At 40.3% G+C, this 19,390-nt stretch overlaps 1 protein-coding gene across 5 annotated transcripts in view; it reads right to left on the bottom strand.

Annotated features, from left to right (window-relative positions):
- Positions 1 to 446: 446 nt before the first annotated feature.
- Positions 447 to 19,390, bottom strand: part of SLC11A2 (solute carrier family 11 member 2) — a 37,519-nt gene continuing 18,575 nt past the window's right edge. For 2 of the 5 annotated variants that reach the window (XM_081128340.1, XM_081128342.1), the window contains exons 7-17: positions 19,213 to 19,283; positions 19,039 to 19,106; positions 16,868 to 17,023; positions 16,061 to 16,219; positions 15,186 to 15,272; positions 14,371 to 14,490; positions 14,068 to 14,217; positions 13,449 to 13,522; positions 11,924 to 12,077; positions 9,603 to 9,656; positions 2,283 to 3,990 (exon numbers count right to left, since the gene is read on the bottom strand). In XM_081128340.1, the coding sequence (XP_080984466.1) occupies positions 3,913 to 3,990; positions 9,603 to 9,656; positions 11,924 to 12,077; positions 13,449 to 13,522; positions 14,068 to 14,217; positions 14,371 to 14,490; positions 15,186 to 15,272; positions 16,061 to 16,219; positions 16,868 to 17,023; positions 19,039 to 19,106; positions 19,213 to 19,283 (1,171 nt within the window). In that variant the 3' untranslated portion in view covers positions 2,283 to 3,912. Of the gene's footprint in view, positions 588 to 2,282; positions 3,991 to 7,112; positions 9,657 to 10,226; positions 10,301 to 11,923; positions 12,078 to 13,448; positions 13,523 to 14,067; positions 14,218 to 14,370; positions 14,491 to 15,185; positions 15,273 to 16,060; positions 16,220 to 16,867; positions 17,024 to 19,038; positions 19,107 to 19,212; positions 19,284 to 19,390 lie in introns of those variants that run through there. The other 3 variants (XR_013998153.1, XR_013998154.1, XM_081128341.1) reach the window with 3 other exon arrangements.

Genomic DNA, 19,390 nt, shown 5'->3' with positions numbered 1-19,390 from the left:
CTTCTCTCCGTTGGCACAGAGATTATTTTAAAAGTTGTCATTTGTGTCCATCATGAGGTTCTTCTAGTGCCACCAACAAATACACATATTTTGGTCAACACTGTCCTCTTTGGAAAATGGGCAAGGAAAGAATTCAACTACTTTATTCCACTGGAGAAAATATTCCAGCAGCTGGGTCTAATATGTTCCATATGAAGGTCAGGAAAACTGAGGACAGCTGGCACAGAACGTCATCCTACAAAGACGCTCTTTAAAAAAGAAACGTTATCCTTCATGTTGATCACACAATGAAAAGATCAGGCTACTGGAAAGATTCCACTCTCAATAAATACTCAGCATTAAAAATAGATTAACTGAATGTTCAATTAGAGATGGCTTTCTCACAAAACCCAAAAGGTTCCAGGATTTTCTAATCTTACTGAGAGAACTAAAATAATACATTTATTGCTTGAAAAAAGCAATGCAAAGTATTTGTTTATTAGAGTAGCTATGGGTGAGAACTCACCAATTATGTGAAGAGAAGTATGCACGATGCTCATTTACCCACATAAGCTTGTGTAAAGAGGAAGGGCCACTGCAGGAAGACCCTATGAATAGATAATATACAGTACCTGAATTTGCACAATACTTGTGGGGCAAAGCTTTGGTGGCTTAATATCATAATGTTTAAAACTGAGAAGGCTATTTTATATTAGGTGACACACAGTTATGCAGCAGCAGCTGCTCAGTAACAACTATTTAATTGCATTTTTCTGACACAGGTATACATTGCCAGAGCATCCTTTTACAAATTGACACCAGTGTTAAACCCCAGAGATTGAGTGAGTGTATACTCACTCTAGGCTACTCTTCAAATTGAATATATTAATATCTATATAAGCACATAAAATAGAAATCCAGATTTTTTAATCATAAGTTAGAGAATGATAAAATGTTCTCAGCAAAAAAGCTTACCCAAGACTCACTCTTTAGACATCAATCTCTTCAACTGGTTTTAGCATGATTCAATTTGCTTTATCATCAAATTTTCTGATTACAGGAGTAATATGATCTGAAGGATACAGAAATCCCCCAAGTACATAATCTGTTTAACCAACTACCTCATCATTTTATGAGTTACAATTTTTTTTTTTTTTTGCCTTTTTTTTTTCTTCTTTCTCCACACATTCTCTGGGAATAAAACTCCTGGGAAATGAAGCTGTCCCGGGAGGAAGGAAAATGGAACAAACTGTTGCATTTAGAGTTGCTGTCTGTGCATAAAGAAACCAAAACAGTGAAACTTGTTTAAAAAATCTCTTTTTCAAGTGAAAGTGCTAATTGATGTTAATTTGGTTTCATTTTTAAAATCAGAAGGACTTGCCCTGGCCGATGTGGCTCAGTTGTTTGGGAGTCCTCCCATGCGCTGAAAGGTTGCTGGTTCGATTCCCAGTCAGCATGTGCCTGGGTTTCGGGCTCTATCCCTGGCAAGGGGTGTGCAGGAGGCAGCTGATCGATCGTTTTCACATCGATTTTCTCTCTCTCTCCCTTCCTTTCTCTCTAAAAATCAATTTTAAAAATCTACAACAACAAAACCAGAAGGACTCTAACCTGGGCTGCAAGGCTGCTGCTCTTAGCAGAAGTTTCAAGGACCCCCTGAAGTACAAATGAGGGAATTTTAAAATACCATCTTAGAAATACCCCTGCCACTTAGACAAACCATTATAAATAAATATAGGCAATTGTTCAGATTTTTAAAAAGTCTTATTGAAAGGTACTAAGTTTAAAAATAAGGCAGGGAGGTCAGATATTTAACTTTTATGCTGAAGGAAGAAAATGATGCTCAAAGTCACACTAAGGCCGCAGGGTTTACAAACTCAATGCCTATAGGGCTGGAAGGAAATGAGTGAAGAGGTGTATCCACCCTGAAGTATATTCCATTAAAAATGAATAGCTGCTGCCCTGGTCAATGTGGTTCAGTGGTTAGAGCATCAGCCTGTGCACTGAGGGTCTCGGGATTCGATTACCAGTCAAGGACATGTGCCTGGGTTGGAGGTTTGATCCCCAAGCCCCAGTTGGGGCACGTTCAAGAGGCAACCAATTGTCTGTTTCTTTCTCTTTCTCTCCCTTCTACTCTCTTAAAAAAAAAAAAAAAAAAAAATCAATGAAAAAAATATCCTCAGGTTAGGATTAAAGGAAAAAAAATGGATAGCTGCCATTCAGTTCCAGACAACTGCACTTCCATGCAGGAACATGAGCCCAGTGTTGAAAATCTTCTGACTTTTCAGATAATCACGTAAAAACTCCATTTTCAAATATTAAATTTTTATTATAAAAATTTTAAGGAAAAACAATCCTGGTTAAGAAGAGGGGTTAAAAAAAGTCTATAACCCATATCCACATATAGGCAGGCAGTTTGTGACAAGTGGACTAATCTTCCAAGTGCCAGTCTAGTTCTAATCTCATATTACTACTTGGTATAAATATCTTGAAATAAAATGCGTAGCATTCCTTAGGAGATTCAACACTAGAAATATAAGCCACTCCTGGAAATAAGCTTTGGACCTAGAAATGATGTTGGACTGTTAATAGGAAAAGTGGGAAGAAAAGACATGGTGGGACTATACAAATATTAGAAAGAAAACGAATATCTCCATTATCTTCTGTTGGGATTTACAAAGTTAAGTATTAGATGGTTCTTTTTATACCTAAACTTTGGATGCTAGAATGGGCTGCATTACACAATGCAGCATGGAAAACTGATCATTGGTTAAAGTATGGTTTCTGGCCCTGGCCAGTGTGGCTCAGTTGCAGTGTTGTCCAGTACACCGAAAGGTGGCTCGGGTTCGATTCCCGGTCAGGGCACATGCAGAGGCAACCACTCAATGTTTTTTTCTCTCTCTCAAATCAATAATAATTTTTTTAAAAGTATGGTTTCTGGATCTTGTTACTAGGTATTAAGCTCTTTAGAAAATACCATCACATCTGAAAAAAACCTCAAGGAAAGCAACAAGAGGATAATATTTATAAAGCACACTGATAACTAGGATTAAATATGATTGCCACACGTAAGAAATGTTTTCTTTAGAAATGATGCGCTAGCCCTGGCTGGTGTTACTCAGTGGTTAGAGCATCGGCCTGCACACTGAAGGGTCTCAGGTTCGACTCCCAGTCAAGGGCATGTAACTGGGTTGTGGGTTCAATTCCCTGGCCCCAGTAGGGGTGTGTGTGTGTGAGGCAATCAGAGGCAACCGATCAATGTGTCTCTCTCACACTGACGTCTCTCTCTCTATCCCCTTTCCACTCTCTCTGAAAAGCAATGGAAAAATTATCCTCGGGTGAAGATTAAAAAAATAATAATAATGTGCTAGTATCAGTAGTTACTGATTGATTGAAGGGCCTGGTTGATTAAAATTGAAGTGAAATTTGACTGGACACAGTCAAGCACCACTTAAAAAGGTAAGTCAATTTGACCAGTTCATTCTGAAAAAGAATGTTACTCCCTTTCCTTCCTCACTTGTGATCCAGACAAAACAAATATCTGATTTGTCTGAACAGTATGGTTTTTAAAAATACAAAAGATCTATCAACTTTTATAACCTTAAAATTCTACCCAAACTGTTATGTTCAGGTCTACATAAATACATATATATTTTTTTAATTCCAGGAGTTAAGACACAAGCCCATAGGGGTGTGTGGCCATCACAAGCCAATCAATTAACTCCGGCTGGTGAAGGACTGTTGTGAGGTGGGTGGGTCTCTGACCTACACTTAACAGCTGTCAGCTTTTAACAGTCTTCCCATGAGGAAATCTTTGCCTTTTGTTCAAAACATGTGAACAAAACTCACCTCTGAACTAACAGAGATATGTTAATGGGAAACTTGGCACAACGGACTAAGATAAAATGGTTCTTATACACTCTCGCAGGCTGTCAGTCATCTAGACACAAGTGAGTCGGCATCCATGGTGTTCAGAAGGTAGAGTTCAGGCTGAGCTGTCAATCCCACATGGTACTAAGGACAAAAGATGGAAAAGAGTTAGACTGATTTGTAAGCATTTAAATATTAAAATTGGCACTTAAGTATCTATAAATAGCACATCGATATAGGCTTTTTTTCAGTACTGCTATGCTGATTTTTATTTCAGAAAAGAAATGGCTTACCCATACATAATTTATGGTATATGAAAAAATACGTAGGAACTGAAATAGTTAAGGATTGAGAAAGTGCCAAATGCCCTTAGCACAATTTGCACTTTGACTATTCCTGTAACACCCCTTGCCTCAGGATAGGTGTTTCTGATCAGGATACTAAGGGCAAATGCACTGACTGCTTTCGTATTTTAGTAGTGTATATGTGTTAGACATCAAATTTCAAATGGTCTAAATCCTCAGCCCCATTACCCTTTGGCACCTGGGCAAAGTCTTTCATTAAACATACACACACAAAACAGCATGTGCTGAGAGAGAGGGAGATGACCTATTTTGAATTTGAATCACCAGCTGCTTTCAAAACACATGGCAGACCTTTCTCCTGGAGACCAGAATCCAGATGGTTTGTGTTGGCATCTGTGAAGCTATATAACTTTTTCTCTCCTCTGCATACACTGTGGGATAACCACCGAGTCTCATTTTAGCCCTAATGTTATTACTCAGGCTTTAGAAATGCTACTGCCCCTTGGCACCAGCAGCCTGTGAATGAATGCAGAATGCAGACTATAAATCCACAGGAAAAAAATATTCCTGTTATAGTACAGTGGAAAAGGCACTGGGGCTGGGTTCAAGTTCCAACTCTGCCACTTCCCATAACCTTGAGCAAGTCAGGTATCCTTTTGGAGCCTTATCCTACTTATTTGTAAAATGGGAAAAAATGCTACCTTTGCAAATTCCAACTACTTTAATATACTATCTCATGTTAGTGTTCAATAACCGTAATTTCTTTTAACATGTTACAAATTGCTCTGCATACCTCACAGGCTTGTAAAGACTGCCTAGAGATGAGTCCAAATAGAGCCCAAGATAAAACTAGTCTCAACTAATGGGCTAGGAAATAGAGTCACACTGGCCTTAGGGCAGAAAAACAGCTTTTCAGACTTCAGCATGCTTATTCACTTTAGGGTTTTACATTTCGGATTTTCCTAACCAAGAGCACTTGTCAGATATACTGGCAATTCACTGCAGCCTTTTCTCAAATGAGCTAAGGTGGTGGACTTCCTCATGTAGTAAGCAAGGACTGCATTATTAGTCCTGTGATCACCAGAGTATATCATGTAAGTGACTTTAAATAGAACTCCTTCACTGGAGAAGTTTGTCATATTGCTCTCAGACATTGAGAAATGGGGCTAAATGGCAGACATGGGCTAACTTTCAGGGGCAGAGAGGTAATGCAAATGAGTAAACCTACTACTAGTTCTTAGCTATTGCCTGGGCAGGATCATAGAGGGCCTGCCCATTTTCTACACCTGCCCAAAAGCATTGTTATTTTCCTTTTTTTTAAAGTTTAGCACAGGCCAAACAAAATTAGTTTACCAGTTGGCAACTTCTGGGCTAAAACATATTCTAACACTAATCAGAGTATCAAGCAAATGCTTCCATGTGTTGTTGTTTCTGGTGCTAACATCAAAGCTTGGTGTCTTAAACTCACACAAAGGGTGTACTATACAGGGTGTCCCAAAAAAGTGTATACAGATTTTGAATGATTATAAAGTCAGTGTTTATTTTTACTGCTTTATTTTTAATCTTCACCTGGGATATTTTTTTTCATTGCTTTTCAGAGTGGGAGAGAAACACCGATGTGAGAGAGACACATTGATTGGTTGCCTCCCACATGTGGTCAGGATTGAGCCTGCAACTGAGGTACAAGCCCTTGGCTGGAATCGAATCCAGGACCCTTCAGTCCATGGGCTGATGCTCTAACCACTGAGCAAAAGCAGCTAGGGCAAGTCAGTATTTATTAATAAACAGTTCATTTTCAAAACTGAGTTATCAGCTCTTAAAGTATGTGTACATTTTTGGGGGACACCTTATATGTTATATAGGATGGTTGGTGATAATGTGGGCCCTGCAGTTTATCTATTCACATTCAAGTGCCAACTGCCCATTAGCAATGTAATTTGGGAAAGTTATTTTATTTTTTGGCCTTTCAGTTGCCTCATCTGTATAGAAGTTGATCCTCTTGTTTTAAGAATTAAATTAGATAATGAGTACTTAGACCAGGACTACTACATAGTAGTAAGTGTCAGCTGTTTTACACATTCAGAAGCTAAGGTGTCAAGAGAGGCTGATACATTTTGATTCACTGGTGCTATCCAACGAAGGAGCAGAAAGAGTTCCAGAGGGCAGAGCTAAAGGGAGTTTCTCAACTCAGGATCTTCAAATTGTTATGCATCCTATTTTAGTTCTGAAATTGAACCCGAATTAAGAAGAGAGGTAAATGAGATAGGACAACAGGGAGAACAAAATTCCCAGCTGACTTCCACGGTGTTACCTAAGTATTCAGCTCCTGTAAGACAGGGAAAGCTTGCAACATAAAAAGGGAAAATGAAGTTCTACTGACACTCTTGGGACAGATGAAGTGCTTAGATTTTCCCGTGTGCGCCTGCTGACAGGGCTGGTAGTTCGCTGTGCCTGAACCTGTCTTTGTTTTTACTAAACGGTGCCAATATTCCCATTTATATCGGGTCTGCCAAAATGCTCACTGATTTTTTTTAAGCTAAACAGTTTTGGTTTCTCTTTTCAAATATTCCTAGTTTTTATTAGCAGTATATACAAAATATAAACACCCATTTCAATGGTGAGACAAGACTACAGGTAGAAAAATATTCAGTTTAGAGCAGAAAAAGGCAGAATAACAATTTTTTTTCAAGTTTAATTATGGAAATGATGTGACCTTTAGCAACAGCAAAACTATTTGACTAAGTGGGTGAATAGAAGTTAGTGTTTGGTGTCTGCAATTCATCAAGTTTTCTAAGGACTAAACATATTTATTTCTCTATATCTTCTACAGAGAGAATACAAACAGGGTGGGCTTAACAAGTCATTCCAGGTGGTAGTTGATGTTTCGGTATTTCAAAGTTGTTGAAACCCTCATTAATACAGTATTTTCAAGGTTAAAAAAAAATACCCAGGAAACCAAACTGGAAAAGGAAAAATGTTTTTAATTACAAACCAAGTTTACATATTGTTAAACGTTCAGTAAAAGCTCACTTGTAACGACTCCCAAAACCACTACCACAACCTCACAGGAGCCAAACTGCAGCTCTTCTCCACCCGTTAATTCCTCGTAAGATGGAGCAGAACAGTTATTTCATGTCACATTTACGGAGAACAAGGACCGATTTACATAAAGTACAACTGTATATCCTTAAACAGTCCATGCCAAGACACTGCCAAGACACTGCATGTGCTGGCCCTGGAAAACCTGAACATTGTTCACTGCACCCAGAGTGCTGGCTGAAGTGCACTGTCTGAGAGGACCAAATGGGTTTGTAACATTGTGAAATACTACATACATGTATTATAAAATGCCATTTTATTGGGAAGAAATTTTCCATCACTGCAAGTCATAAATACAACTTTTAAAAGAAAACTGACAGTTTTTACCTGGGCTTCTAAATATTTGTGAATCTGAGACTGGCTGGGGGGACCCAGACTCAGGGCAAAGGTAAATGTTTCTGTACCGTCTTTACTAAGAATTTTTTGGTCAATTTGGCCCTCACCTACTGTAGCCAGACCTACTGCAGCTTAAGATGTCACTCTCTGATATCTTCACAGGAGAAAGGGGGGGATATGAAAAGGAACAGTTAGGGAAATTTGTCTTTTCATGATCCTGTACTATATTACTTGAGCGGCTAAGATAAAGGTATGGTCAGTGAAACAGTAGTTTGCCCTTAAAGACTTATAAAAGCCCGGCCGGGCGTGGCTCAGGGGTTGAGCATCGACCTAGGATCCAGGCGATTGGGGTTTGATTCCCGGTCAGGGCACATGCCCGGGTTGCGGGCTCGAGGCAGCCGATCAATGACTCTCTCATCATTGATGTTTCTAGCTCTCCCTCTCCTTTCCTCTCTCTGAAATCAATAAAGATATATTTAAAAAAAAAAAAAAAAAAAAAAGACTTATAAAAGACAATCTATCCAGTCTGCACTTTTGACTGTGTGCAAAATATCAGCAATAATGCCTTTAAGTGCTCAAATGAACAGAGAACATCAATCCACCAGGACTCTAGAAGGAAAGCACCTCCAAAGTGAAAAGTCATTCAGTGCCATTCCCATTACTGTCCTCACCAAGTCAACAGCTATAAAAGACTTGATTATTTGTCTCCATCACACAAATGTGATCTGACTTGAGATAATCACAGTCTTGGGTTCCATGAGTAAAAATGTCACAAGTGGCTGAAGAGCAGCAGCTTCATGCTGAAGGGACCCATTTCCTCTGATTCCAGAGCTCCACCATCTGGTCTCAAAAAGTTTTGCCCTCTGAGGGAATGGCTGAAGAGAGGTAGCCCCGTGCAACCTTGCTGAGAGAGAACTTTGCTGCAACCATAGTGATGCCTACTGACTTGGTGAGAGAGAGCTTTGCATCAGGTAGGTCCACAGCTCCTGAGGCTGCCTTGCAAGCCGTCCTGGGCACACTTCAGGAAAACATGATGATGCTGTAGGAGGTGGCTTTTAGGAATAGAACAGATGGCTCTTCTTCTCCTTTCAAGTCTTTTCTCCTCACCCCAAAGTCTCATGAGAACATCAGTTTATAAATGCTACCATCTTTTTCTATCACCACCCTCCTGGAGGAGGAAGGTGAAGGTTTTACAACTATATGTGCTTGAGAGTAAGTATCAGGAAAGCTCTGTGTATTAACATAAAAGTTATTAAAATCAGGACTCCCAAGAAAATCCTGAGGTGATTGTAACCACCACTTACAGGTGAGTTTTGCTATTGTCCATTTATCACCTTTATGCTTTCTCACCCCTCTTAACTTCCAATGTGAAATTTAAAGTAGAAAGAAACTGAAAGAATTCTAATAGAGGCAGATGTCTCATAATTTTATATTTAATGTGGATAAACCCCTCTAGTTGAGATTTTATTTTTTTATAATTAAAATAATTGAAAGGGTATGCATAAGTATTTCTCAGCCTTTTAAAATCCATTATCTTTTAATAAACAAATTTGCATACCCATTCTGTACTTTTATTATGAAATTTATTGCATTTCCAAATGTTTTTTGTGGTTTTTTTTTTAACATAAAGCTTAGTTAAGAATCATGCATAGACATTTATCTCTCAAAAGGGTAAAATAAGCTGACCCTTCAGCAGCTCCTTAACAGTTTAGTGTTAGAATGACAGCAGCAAATCGTTAGCTTTTCAAAGATCATACCTAATCCAGTTCCCAGGTTAGAAGGTCAGGAAGAAAAAAAACTCCATCTTTCAAACATATGTGAAATAAAGTCTTTAGCAACAAACAATTGAGTCCTAAATGCAGTCTGTGCAACAGCACATACCTTTGGCTATGTTCACACAGTAAACCATAGAAACACACTGGCTCTGATGGCTACCTGGATCAGACAGACTGATCCAGTAGTCTACTTAGTATAGTCACCGGTGGCTTCTTCAGTCAGGACTTTAGAGGTGCTTACCGTGCTCCCACAATCCAGGAAGGACATGCCCAATGCAATCAAACATAGCCAAATCTGAAAGACAAAATAGAGCCATTAGTCGTCACCAACCTCTCTGAAGAGCCTCTTACACACCGTGACTGCTCACACTGTACTGCTCACATGCAAACCTGCTCTATTCCTCGAGCATCGGCTTTGCCTATCTTCTATCACCAAGTCATTCTCCCAACCCAACAACCCCTTCAAAACATCCTGGAATTTCCTTCTTCAGCAAAATTTTTCCATATTAGTTACAATACTAAGTTCTCCCTGCTCCTACTGCTTTGTTTGTAGCTTTATTTCTTTTATTGGACTTGGAGTTCCCTGAAGACCACTTTTCTTCAGTCCTACCCTATTCCTTATGATGAGGGGAATGAATGACAGACTAATACAACTGAATAGTCTCCTAAACTGCTCTAAGAAGTATATGTTTTGGAGCTAAACAGCAGCAACCCACTCTAGAATCAGCCCTCAGCCTTAAAAACGGTCTTCAACAATCTATTGAGTCTCAGGACAACTAGGCACCTTCGTAACCAACTTGCACAAAGAAAGGATTCCCTTAACTTCTACAGCGAATTTTAAAAACAATTCCTGTCAAGGACATACTCAGTTACTTGGGTTTCCTTCAAGTAAGTCCCTAGATTATAGGGTCAGCATCATCTTAGTGTGCCCAAGGTTTACTGGGGAGCAAAAGAAAAGGGATGAATCAATCCAGGACATAGTTTTCCAACATTCACTAAAGTGCTTTTCTCAATCAAGTACCTAACCTGTGGCAGACAGTGGCATGGGCCTAGGTTAACTGTTATAAAGATCAACAGTGGGTTTCCAGCCTCCATCCTTAACCATTCTCTTCAGCAGATAGGGTATAAATTCTGCCGTCCCTAATCCTCAACCCTTGTATATTTCAGAGAAACCTGTACAGAACAGGGAGGTAGATGTGTTGTTGCTATAGCCCTTTTTCATTAATATAAATAATATTACAAAAGATTTGTAAAATAAGGAAAGAATATATCCATAATCCCACCATCTTAAGACAAGTACTATTACCATTTTTATATAACTGACTCTAGAATTTTGAAAAAATTTTTTATTACCTAGGTATACATAATTCCGCATTACTTTTCTATGTGGTAATATAATCATTTTTTAAAAATATGTCTTTATTGATTTCAGAGAGAGGAAGGAGAGGGAGAGAGAGATAGAAACATCAATAATGAGAGTCATTGATCGGCTGCCTCCTGCACACCCCCTACTGGGGATCGAACCTGCAACCCGGGCATGTGCCCTGACCGGAAATTGAACCTCGATCTCCTGGATCAATGCTCAAATGCTGAGCCACAATAGCTGGGCTTATAACCATCATTTTCAAATAATTCTAAAATAATTGAATGTGAGAATATAATTTTTTATTTATTTTCTTATTGGACAGCTATTAAGTGGCAGAACTGAGAAGGGCTGTGAACCCACATGATCCACCCCAAAGCTCTGAAATCATACTGCACAGCCCCCTTCTCCAACCTCATCTATTCTACTCTTTATTTTCTATACTGTTCCTCTTCTTTTTAGTTCCTACTCTCTCATTAGGAATTATTAAGAATGGAAATTTGCCCGTCCGGGTGTGGCTCAGTGGTTGAGCATCAACCTAGGATCCAGGCGATCAGGATTTGATTCCCAGTCAGGGCACATACCCGGGTTGCGGGCTCAATCCCAGTCGGGGGCATGCACGAGGCAGCCGATCAATGACTCTCATCATTGATGTTTCTATCTCTCTCTCTCCCTCTCCTTTCCTCTCTCTAAAATCAATAAAGATATATTTTAAAAAAAGAAAAAAGAATGGAAACAAGGCAGAAGTGACAGAAAGATGATAGCTCTCTGGAACCAAATTTCATGGTTAAAAATAGTTTAAAAAAGTGTGTGTGGCCCAGCCCGGCGTGGTTCAGCGGTTGAGCATCGACCTAGGATCCAGGAGATCGGGGTTTGATTCCCGGTCAGGGCACATGCCCAGGTTGTAGGCTAGGCAGCCAATCAATGACTCTCTCATCATTGGTGTTTCTATCTCTCTCTCTTCCCCTCCTTTCCTCTCTCTGAAATCAATAAAGATATATTAAAAAAAAAAAAAAAAAATGTGTGTGTGTGTATATATATAATTTAACCATAATTGATTTAATAATTTCATGTAAATTATCTCAGTAACCTGGAGACAGATTGCTATGTGCTCCTTTAGATCCTTTCTGGATGTTAGTCAGCCCCACCTCTGTCACCCCTTAATACCTATGCCCCTGCCCCCTCTTGACTGGACTTACCAAGTAAAACACGAAGCTCAGATAAGCCACACTGACCACAGCAGCCACCACATATAAAAACATATGTCCTAGACTCTGGACATAAATCACGACAAAGTACATGTTGATGGAACAGATGATAAGGACCAAGATCCCGCCTGCAATCTTCCAGCCTCTGTAAAAGAATCAGCACAGTCACTGGTGGAACAGTCCAACCTATCCAGAAACAGAACAGGACATTGCGTCTTGTGGGGCAGACAGGGCAGGAGTAAAAAGCATTTCAAAATAGTTGTGTTCCCCCTCCCAGGAGCATGCCTAAGCCTTTCCCTTCCCCCTCATCTTCCCCTACAGGCATATATCTCCTAAACTCTAAGGGACCCCAAGAGACTTGCAACAAGGGGAGCAATGGGCAGCAGCAGCTCCTCCCTGGCTAATCCCCTAAACCTGTCTCCAAGGCCTCCTTTTCTGACTTCTCAGTGAGCCAAAGTCACCCCGCCTAGGCTCTCCTGTTGCTTCTTCTAACCTAAGCCCTTCCTTGTGTCACTGTCCCCAGCTTCAATAAATGAACTCTCAAAAAAAAAAGGTTCTTAATGACTGAATGAGCCCAAATTAGACACAGATAGAGACAAAGAAGGAAAAAAATACTATCAAATAATACCCCTATTATTCAAGTCCCTAAAAATGCAACAAGTTATGAGTGTCCATAGAGAAGCAACAAATCATTTCAACTACCCTCAGATCCTTTAAAGATGTGTATATAAGGTATTAGCTTATGCCCCTCTTATTCAGGTCATTAACATGGAATTAAGATGCTTTACACTTCAGTGCTGGCCAGTGTGGCTCAGTTGGTTGGGCATTGTCCTGTGCACTGAAAAGTGGCCGGTTCTATTCCCAGTCAGGGCACAAGCTTGGGTTGCCAGCTCAATCCCCAGTAGGGGGGCATGCAGGAGGCAGCTTATCAATGTTAAAGTTCTCACATCGATGTTTCTCTCTCTCCCTCTCTCTAAAAATCATTTAAAAATATTTATAAAAAAAGATGCTTTAGCCTGGCAGGTGTTGCTCAGTGATTAGAGCAACAGCCTGCACACCAAAAGGTCACGGGTTCAATTCCTGGTCAAGGGCATATACCTGGGTTGCAGGCTTGATCCCTGTCCCTGGTTGGGGTGCATCCTGTGGAAGGCAACCAATTGATGTGTCTCTCTCACATTGATGTTTCTCTCCCCTCACTCCCTTCCACTCTCTCTAAATGCAAAAAATATCCTTGGGTGAGGATTAACCAAAAAAAAAAAAAAAAAAAGATGCTTTACACTTCAGTGGCTGAAGCTGAAGAGTTAAAGCCCTAAAACCTGAACTTTCTCCCTCAGAAAACAAAAATGTGCTCACCTTCCTTTACTACATTCAGTCTCCATTTTCTAGCCAAAGATCGAGGAGGCAGTGCTAGCAACCACCCCTCCAACCTCTATATGACTCGTTTTTTTGACTGGCCTACTTGATGAAGATACCCTTCTCCCACATAGCTTTGGGGAACTGAGAGGAGTACACTCACATTCCATTGGCAAAGTCACTCATTACTGGCCGCAAGCTTGTAAACGTGAGGATGGGTATGAGAGCAAAGGGAAGCTAGAAAAGGAAAAACTAAGATCAGATCGGGATACTGGTATCTCTTGTATCACCCCAGAGAGCAGCACTGTTAGTGAAAGGGAAACACAGACTCTGCCTCATCTACTCCATGAGAAATTAATTCCTATCATCCCAAATGCTCAAGCATTATGTTGAAATCTGTACAACTGTCATTAACCCAGCATCAATTATGATCATAAGTGTCTTTACAAATATTTGTATCCGCCTTGTCTTAATCTGCTTAGGACCTAGCAGTGTCCTATATGTCATTTAATACTTGCTTGGTCTAACGAAGAATAATTTTGTGTTTCATATATAATTATAGTTTATAATTCCCATTCAATAGGCTTAAAAAAAACACACCAAGTCATTTCTAAAAGCCTTTTAGATGTCAGGGATTTCATACACATTTACTGCAGACCAAGACCATGCCTCTCTGTTCCTCTAAATTTTCCCCAGCACTTGGCACTAGGCTTGGTACCTAAGGGCAATACATAATGCTGCCTGACTAAATGGGATATGAGTTTTCCCAGCTCTCTCCTCACCTGTAAGCTCTGCAGAACATTGAGGAAGTCATTCATCCCCGTTAGATGTTCTACATCTTGGAAGACAGCAACAAGCAGAGTAGGGATAATGGCAATAGAGCGGGTCAGAATCACTCGGGCAAAGCGTGACCATTTCAGGTTCAGGAATCCCTGGAAGAAAACACAGAAGCAGGATGAGTGTCTGGGACAGGAAACTAAAAAGTTTTGGAGAGGTTCAGGAAGACCTTAGAAGTATGGGATTAATAAGTAACAAAAGGGCCATTTCCTCTTCCTCTAGTCTATACCAGTCAAAACAGTACATACCTCCATGACAAACTGGCCAGAATAGGTTCCAGTCATGGTGGAGCTCTGTCCTGCGGCCAGGATCCCCACTGCCCAGATGTAGAGAGCAGCAGGCCCGAAGTAACATCCCAGAACAACACCCTGGGAGAGGCAGGGAGAAGCAGTTGTGCGTCAGTGAACTGCTTAGAAAATATCCAAAAGAGCATTTCTTTTTCTTCTTTGCTATGCACCCACCTAAACCAACACACTGTCCCAGAAACTTGACTCAAGTCCTAATCTCATTCTAAAAGCTTTCACTTTAAATTTTTCACGATGGCCCTTCATTCCTCAGCCTAGTCTTTTCTCTTCTCCAAGCTCCTAAAGTCTTCATCCTCAACATATACCTTAAATTTTTTTTTTTTTTAAAGTCTACACATTTCTCAAATTATACTGCTTAACACACTACTTTAAAAGATAACAGGAGTGAAAAGAAAGGTAAAATAAATTTGGCAAATGCTACATACATACGTATTCTACTCTTGAAGGTTCACGATGTAACTGGCATAAAAGGGACTGAGGCCCCAATGAAGACCACTTTACTAGGTACACTTTCTTTAACCACCCAATTAACATCCTGTGGAACACTAAACTATCAACACAAGTTTGGGAACTGCTGAAACAATTCATGTTTTTCGCTGATCCTCTATTCCTTCTATGTAGTCCAAAATGCTGTCTAGCATCTGGATCTCTGAAATAAATGACACTCCAAAGGAAAATATGCTCAGCTAAGAAAAGACCAGATTCTATGCCAAGAATATTGATTTAGGCGCAAAGAACACAAATCTGAATAGGTTTACCCCTTTGTAGATGTCCACAGCCAGTGTTGAGTTATCAGCAGGAAAAAGGCCGGCATGGGGACTGCTGCTATTTCTACAGACTTCAATCTGGAAATGAAAGCAGTTTGGAGCAACTCTGATTTTCGAGGCAAGGAACAGAGAAGATGAGGTCTACAGATCACACACACATCATCTATGTCACACAGCCTGGAGGTAAGACTAGATATAGGTTGTGATGGGGCAGAGACGAGCAGCAAGTATCACTTGTCTTCTTCCTCCATAATCTTTCTGCACCCCCATGTCATCAAAAATATATACTGAGTTAGAGTGTGCATTGTTGAGTCATTTTAAATGATGACAGGAAAAGAGAGCCCTTAAGAAGGCTTCAAATATAAGAGGACACCCAGAATAGGGAGCAGAGCCAGGAGCCTGAGGTCCTATAGATGGGAAGCAAAATGGTGATCAAAACTAGACAGGCAATCAGGAACTTAGAAGACAGAATTCAAAATGAAAGTCTGTCCCAGCAACAGTCTCTGTTTTGTTTGTTGACTCCTCCCAACCTGTTTTCATCACCAAATGGCAGCACTGGCAAGCAGGCTGGCAGTTAATAAACAGGAAACAAAGGGCCAAATAGATGTAAAGCCACTAACAAAATAGCATGAGGCAATCTTTAGTCTGAGACAATCTCCCTTATCAGCCAAAAGCAGGGGGAAAGGGGTCTAGGCTTTGTCAGCCCCCAGACTGTAGATTCTGACTAATGCAGTTACTTAGGGAACAGCATTGAGGCCACAGATCTATTTCCTCTGAGCTCCAAGTCATTGTCATATTTTCCTACCCCATTCCAGCCTTCACATTACCCTCACATTCACTACCACTCATGACCCTGGCTTACTCACCACCTGCTGGTTGGTTTTGTCAAAAAATGCTTCGGCAAAGACTGAGACGACAAAAACATTGATGATGAAGGAAACAAAGAGAGCAATGCAGGATTCAATGAAAAAGTACTTATTGGCTTCTCGAACTTCCTGCTTTTTGGCTCGGTTTACCTGCCTGGACTGGAGAAGATAATAGCAATAGTCATTTCCTTGACTATTTGGAACAAGTTTCCTCTTAATATTTCATGAGTTTAGAGACAACTGAAAGATTTAGAGGGAAAACAATTGACCAGGTGAAATGTGAGAGAACTTGCTTACATCCTCATTTACTAAGTAACAGCATCGTGACCCTTGGATGACACTGCACATTCCTCAAATAGGTAACAGAAACTAAGTGACTACTGAGCTCTCAGCTATTGTGGCTGGAAGAACAACAACAAAACCTGTCCTAAGGAGTGTATAATCTTAATTATAAAGGTCTCTGAAATCTCCCAGCAAACTATTGTGTAAGACTAACTGGTAAAAGGTTGGTTGGGCTCTTTTCTCCTGACCTCAAGGCCACTCAGGGCTTTGAGATTAAAACACAAGAGACTTGGTGCACTTTCAGACTTTTTATGAACAACTTTAGTTCTAGTTTCTCTCTGGGGTTAGTTATCTCTGGTCATAAAACAGAGTCCAAATGTGTGGAGTTTATAAATGTCTAACTATGGAAAAATACCTTGCTCCTTCAGGGCCCTAACAGTTGTAAACTAAGTATGTGTCCCTTGCAATTAAAGGAAAAATCCCATGACCAATCTAGGAGGCCACTGTGATAAAGGCCTTGCTCACCTTGACTAAGGCAGAATGCAAGTACATGTTGTGTGGCATGATGACAGCTCCCACGATGCCCACAGCCTGCTGGATCTGTGGGGTGCCGCAGCCTGAGCAGGATGGCAGGAACATGCCCTTGAGTACCTCGCTCTGGCTGGGTCTCACTGTAACATACTACATATGAACATAACAACTATTAGCCTTTACTAGAACATGAGACCAAGGAAATAACAGTATTAGGAAACACTCAGCATCCTTTACTCCTTTCCTTACAATCCTGTCTTCTTCAACAACTACCTTGTATCTGCCTTGTCTTAACACCCTGGAATAACGAGGGATATAGAACCATTGTAAACCAAGCAGCATAAGGGTCTTGTTGCCAGAGAGCAGATTCAACACTGGGGTACCTGGATATTTTACATCATACTTTACATACACAAAATAGATGTAAAGAGACTATAATTAATATTGTAAAGAAATGAAATGGCTGCTGAGGGCCTCATTGATATTAATTTCACAGTAATTCCTATGAGACAGACCCAAGAAAAGAGTCAATTCTTAATTACCCACAGTTATGCCTCTGTTCATCTATGTTCATCTAAAAATCACTGTGTGCCCAGCCGGGCGTGGCTCAGCGGTTGAGCGTCGATCTAGGATCCAGGCAATCGGGGTTCGATTCCCGATCAGGGCACATGCCCGGGTTGTGGGCTCAATCAATGACTCTCTCATCATTGATGTTTCTATCTCTCTCTCCCTCTCCTGTCCTCTCTCTGAAATCAATAAAGATATATTTAAAAAATAAAAAAATAAAAATCACTGTTTTGTCACTAGCATATGCTGACACATTCATAAACACTTTTCATACATACTGTTTCCTGGTTCAGCATTTCTCTTGAAAACCTTAGACCAAGCTGTATAATCTACTCATAGATTAAATATATTTTTCAAAGTCTAGCCAGGCCAATAAACAGAAATCAGTTAAATTGGACATAGAAAGGTGCTATTACCGCATATAATGGCACTGATTCCTAGGAGTGTCTGGGTTGGGACACAAACCAGAAAACATCTACTACATTCCCTACAGCTGCAATACAGAGAAAGTTCAAAGTGCAGTTAGCATAAACCAGAATGAGCAAAAACAGACCCCTTAAGTCAACAGCCAAGAATCACCCTGTAACACCCTCTCTAACCCTCTCCAAAGCTGTTCTGTTGCCCAGATGGCCAATTTGGAACCAGGAGGTCTAGTCTGGAAAGTCCTAGAAAGTCTAGTGTTGTTTTTTCCATCACCATTTATCCCCTCTATGCCCTCTTCCACCTCCACCCACCCTCTAGTCATTTTTGACATAGGAGTCCCTGCAGACCTTCCTGGACTCTAGTCTTTGCTATATAGAAAATATTCCTTCAAAACTGGCCCAAGGCTTAAGTGGCTTTTTCTTTCTTTTATTTTTTTTCCTTCTGCTTTACTTTATTAACATTTTTTATTTTACGTTGAATTTACTGCTGAGCCATAAGCTTTTGTTTCTTCAGGGATATCTTTTTCTTCTGTGGGACTTCCTCTTTTGGCTTAGAAACAATCTGCTCCTTTTCAGTAAGGATCGTCTCAATGTGGCAGGGAGAGCTCAGGTATGGAGTAATCCGCCCATGAGCTCTGTAAGTTCTGCACTGCATCTTGGGAGCTTTGTTAACCTAGCTGTGCTCAATGACCAAAGAATCTACACTTAAACCCTTAAGTTCAGCATTACTCTCTGGCTTTTTAAGCATGTGCAGCAAAAATTTAGCAGTTTTTTTTGACCACTGACCATGTGTCCAGCCACACTGGCCTGGGCACACCTACCAACTCCACCATTGTCACAAACAGAATGCTTCTGTAAAGTGACATCCTTCAGATACTTGACGGCTTTTCTGATATGCATACCCTTGACGGCCTGGGCAGTTTCATAAGTGTTCTCAAAGTGAACACAAAGATTTGAACCTCTTGAGTTGCATGATTTTGCATGGTTTCTGGGTTAAGTGAAGAGCAAACTATTTTCAGAGGTCACCTCAGGCTCCTTACAAGAAGAGGAAGCAATTGGCTTTTTCTTAGCACATGCAATACACTTGAATGATCCTAGCATTATACTGTTTTTTATAACGAAGGCATAAAAATTTTTTTTGTTTTAAAAAGCTAATTAATAGCCTGGAATACTTGCCTCATATCCAAATGTGAGGGCCATAACAGTGATGAGAAAGCCAAAAAATGCTTCCAGCTTCCGCAAGCCTAAAGGGAAATGCAGCAATGAGTTCACAGGCGACAGACTTCCCCAACAGCCACAGGATGGAAAAGTAGCTTCTTTGTCTAACCCCTTCTTTCCCACTTTACTTACCATATTTGTCCAAAAAGAGAAATACAAAGGTATCTGCAATGGTGATGAGAACTCCACCCCATAGGGGAACCCTAGATCAGAGATAAGAAATGGAAATTAAAGGAAAGAAACACTGAGAAGCACTTTCTTCCCAAAAGCTCTCTATACAGACAACATTTAGAGAAGCAAGGACTTGGGG

This window comes from Miniopterus schreibersii (assembly GCF_964146895.1).
Source record: "Miniopterus schreibersii genome assembly, chromosome: 2".
Classification (NCBI taxonomy): Eukaryota; Metazoa; Chordata; class Mammalia; order Chiroptera; family Miniopteridae; genus Miniopterus; species Miniopterus schreibersii.
The sequence above is the reverse complement of the archived record's forward strand: the minus strand, read 5'-3'. Positions and strand labels throughout refer to the sequence as shown.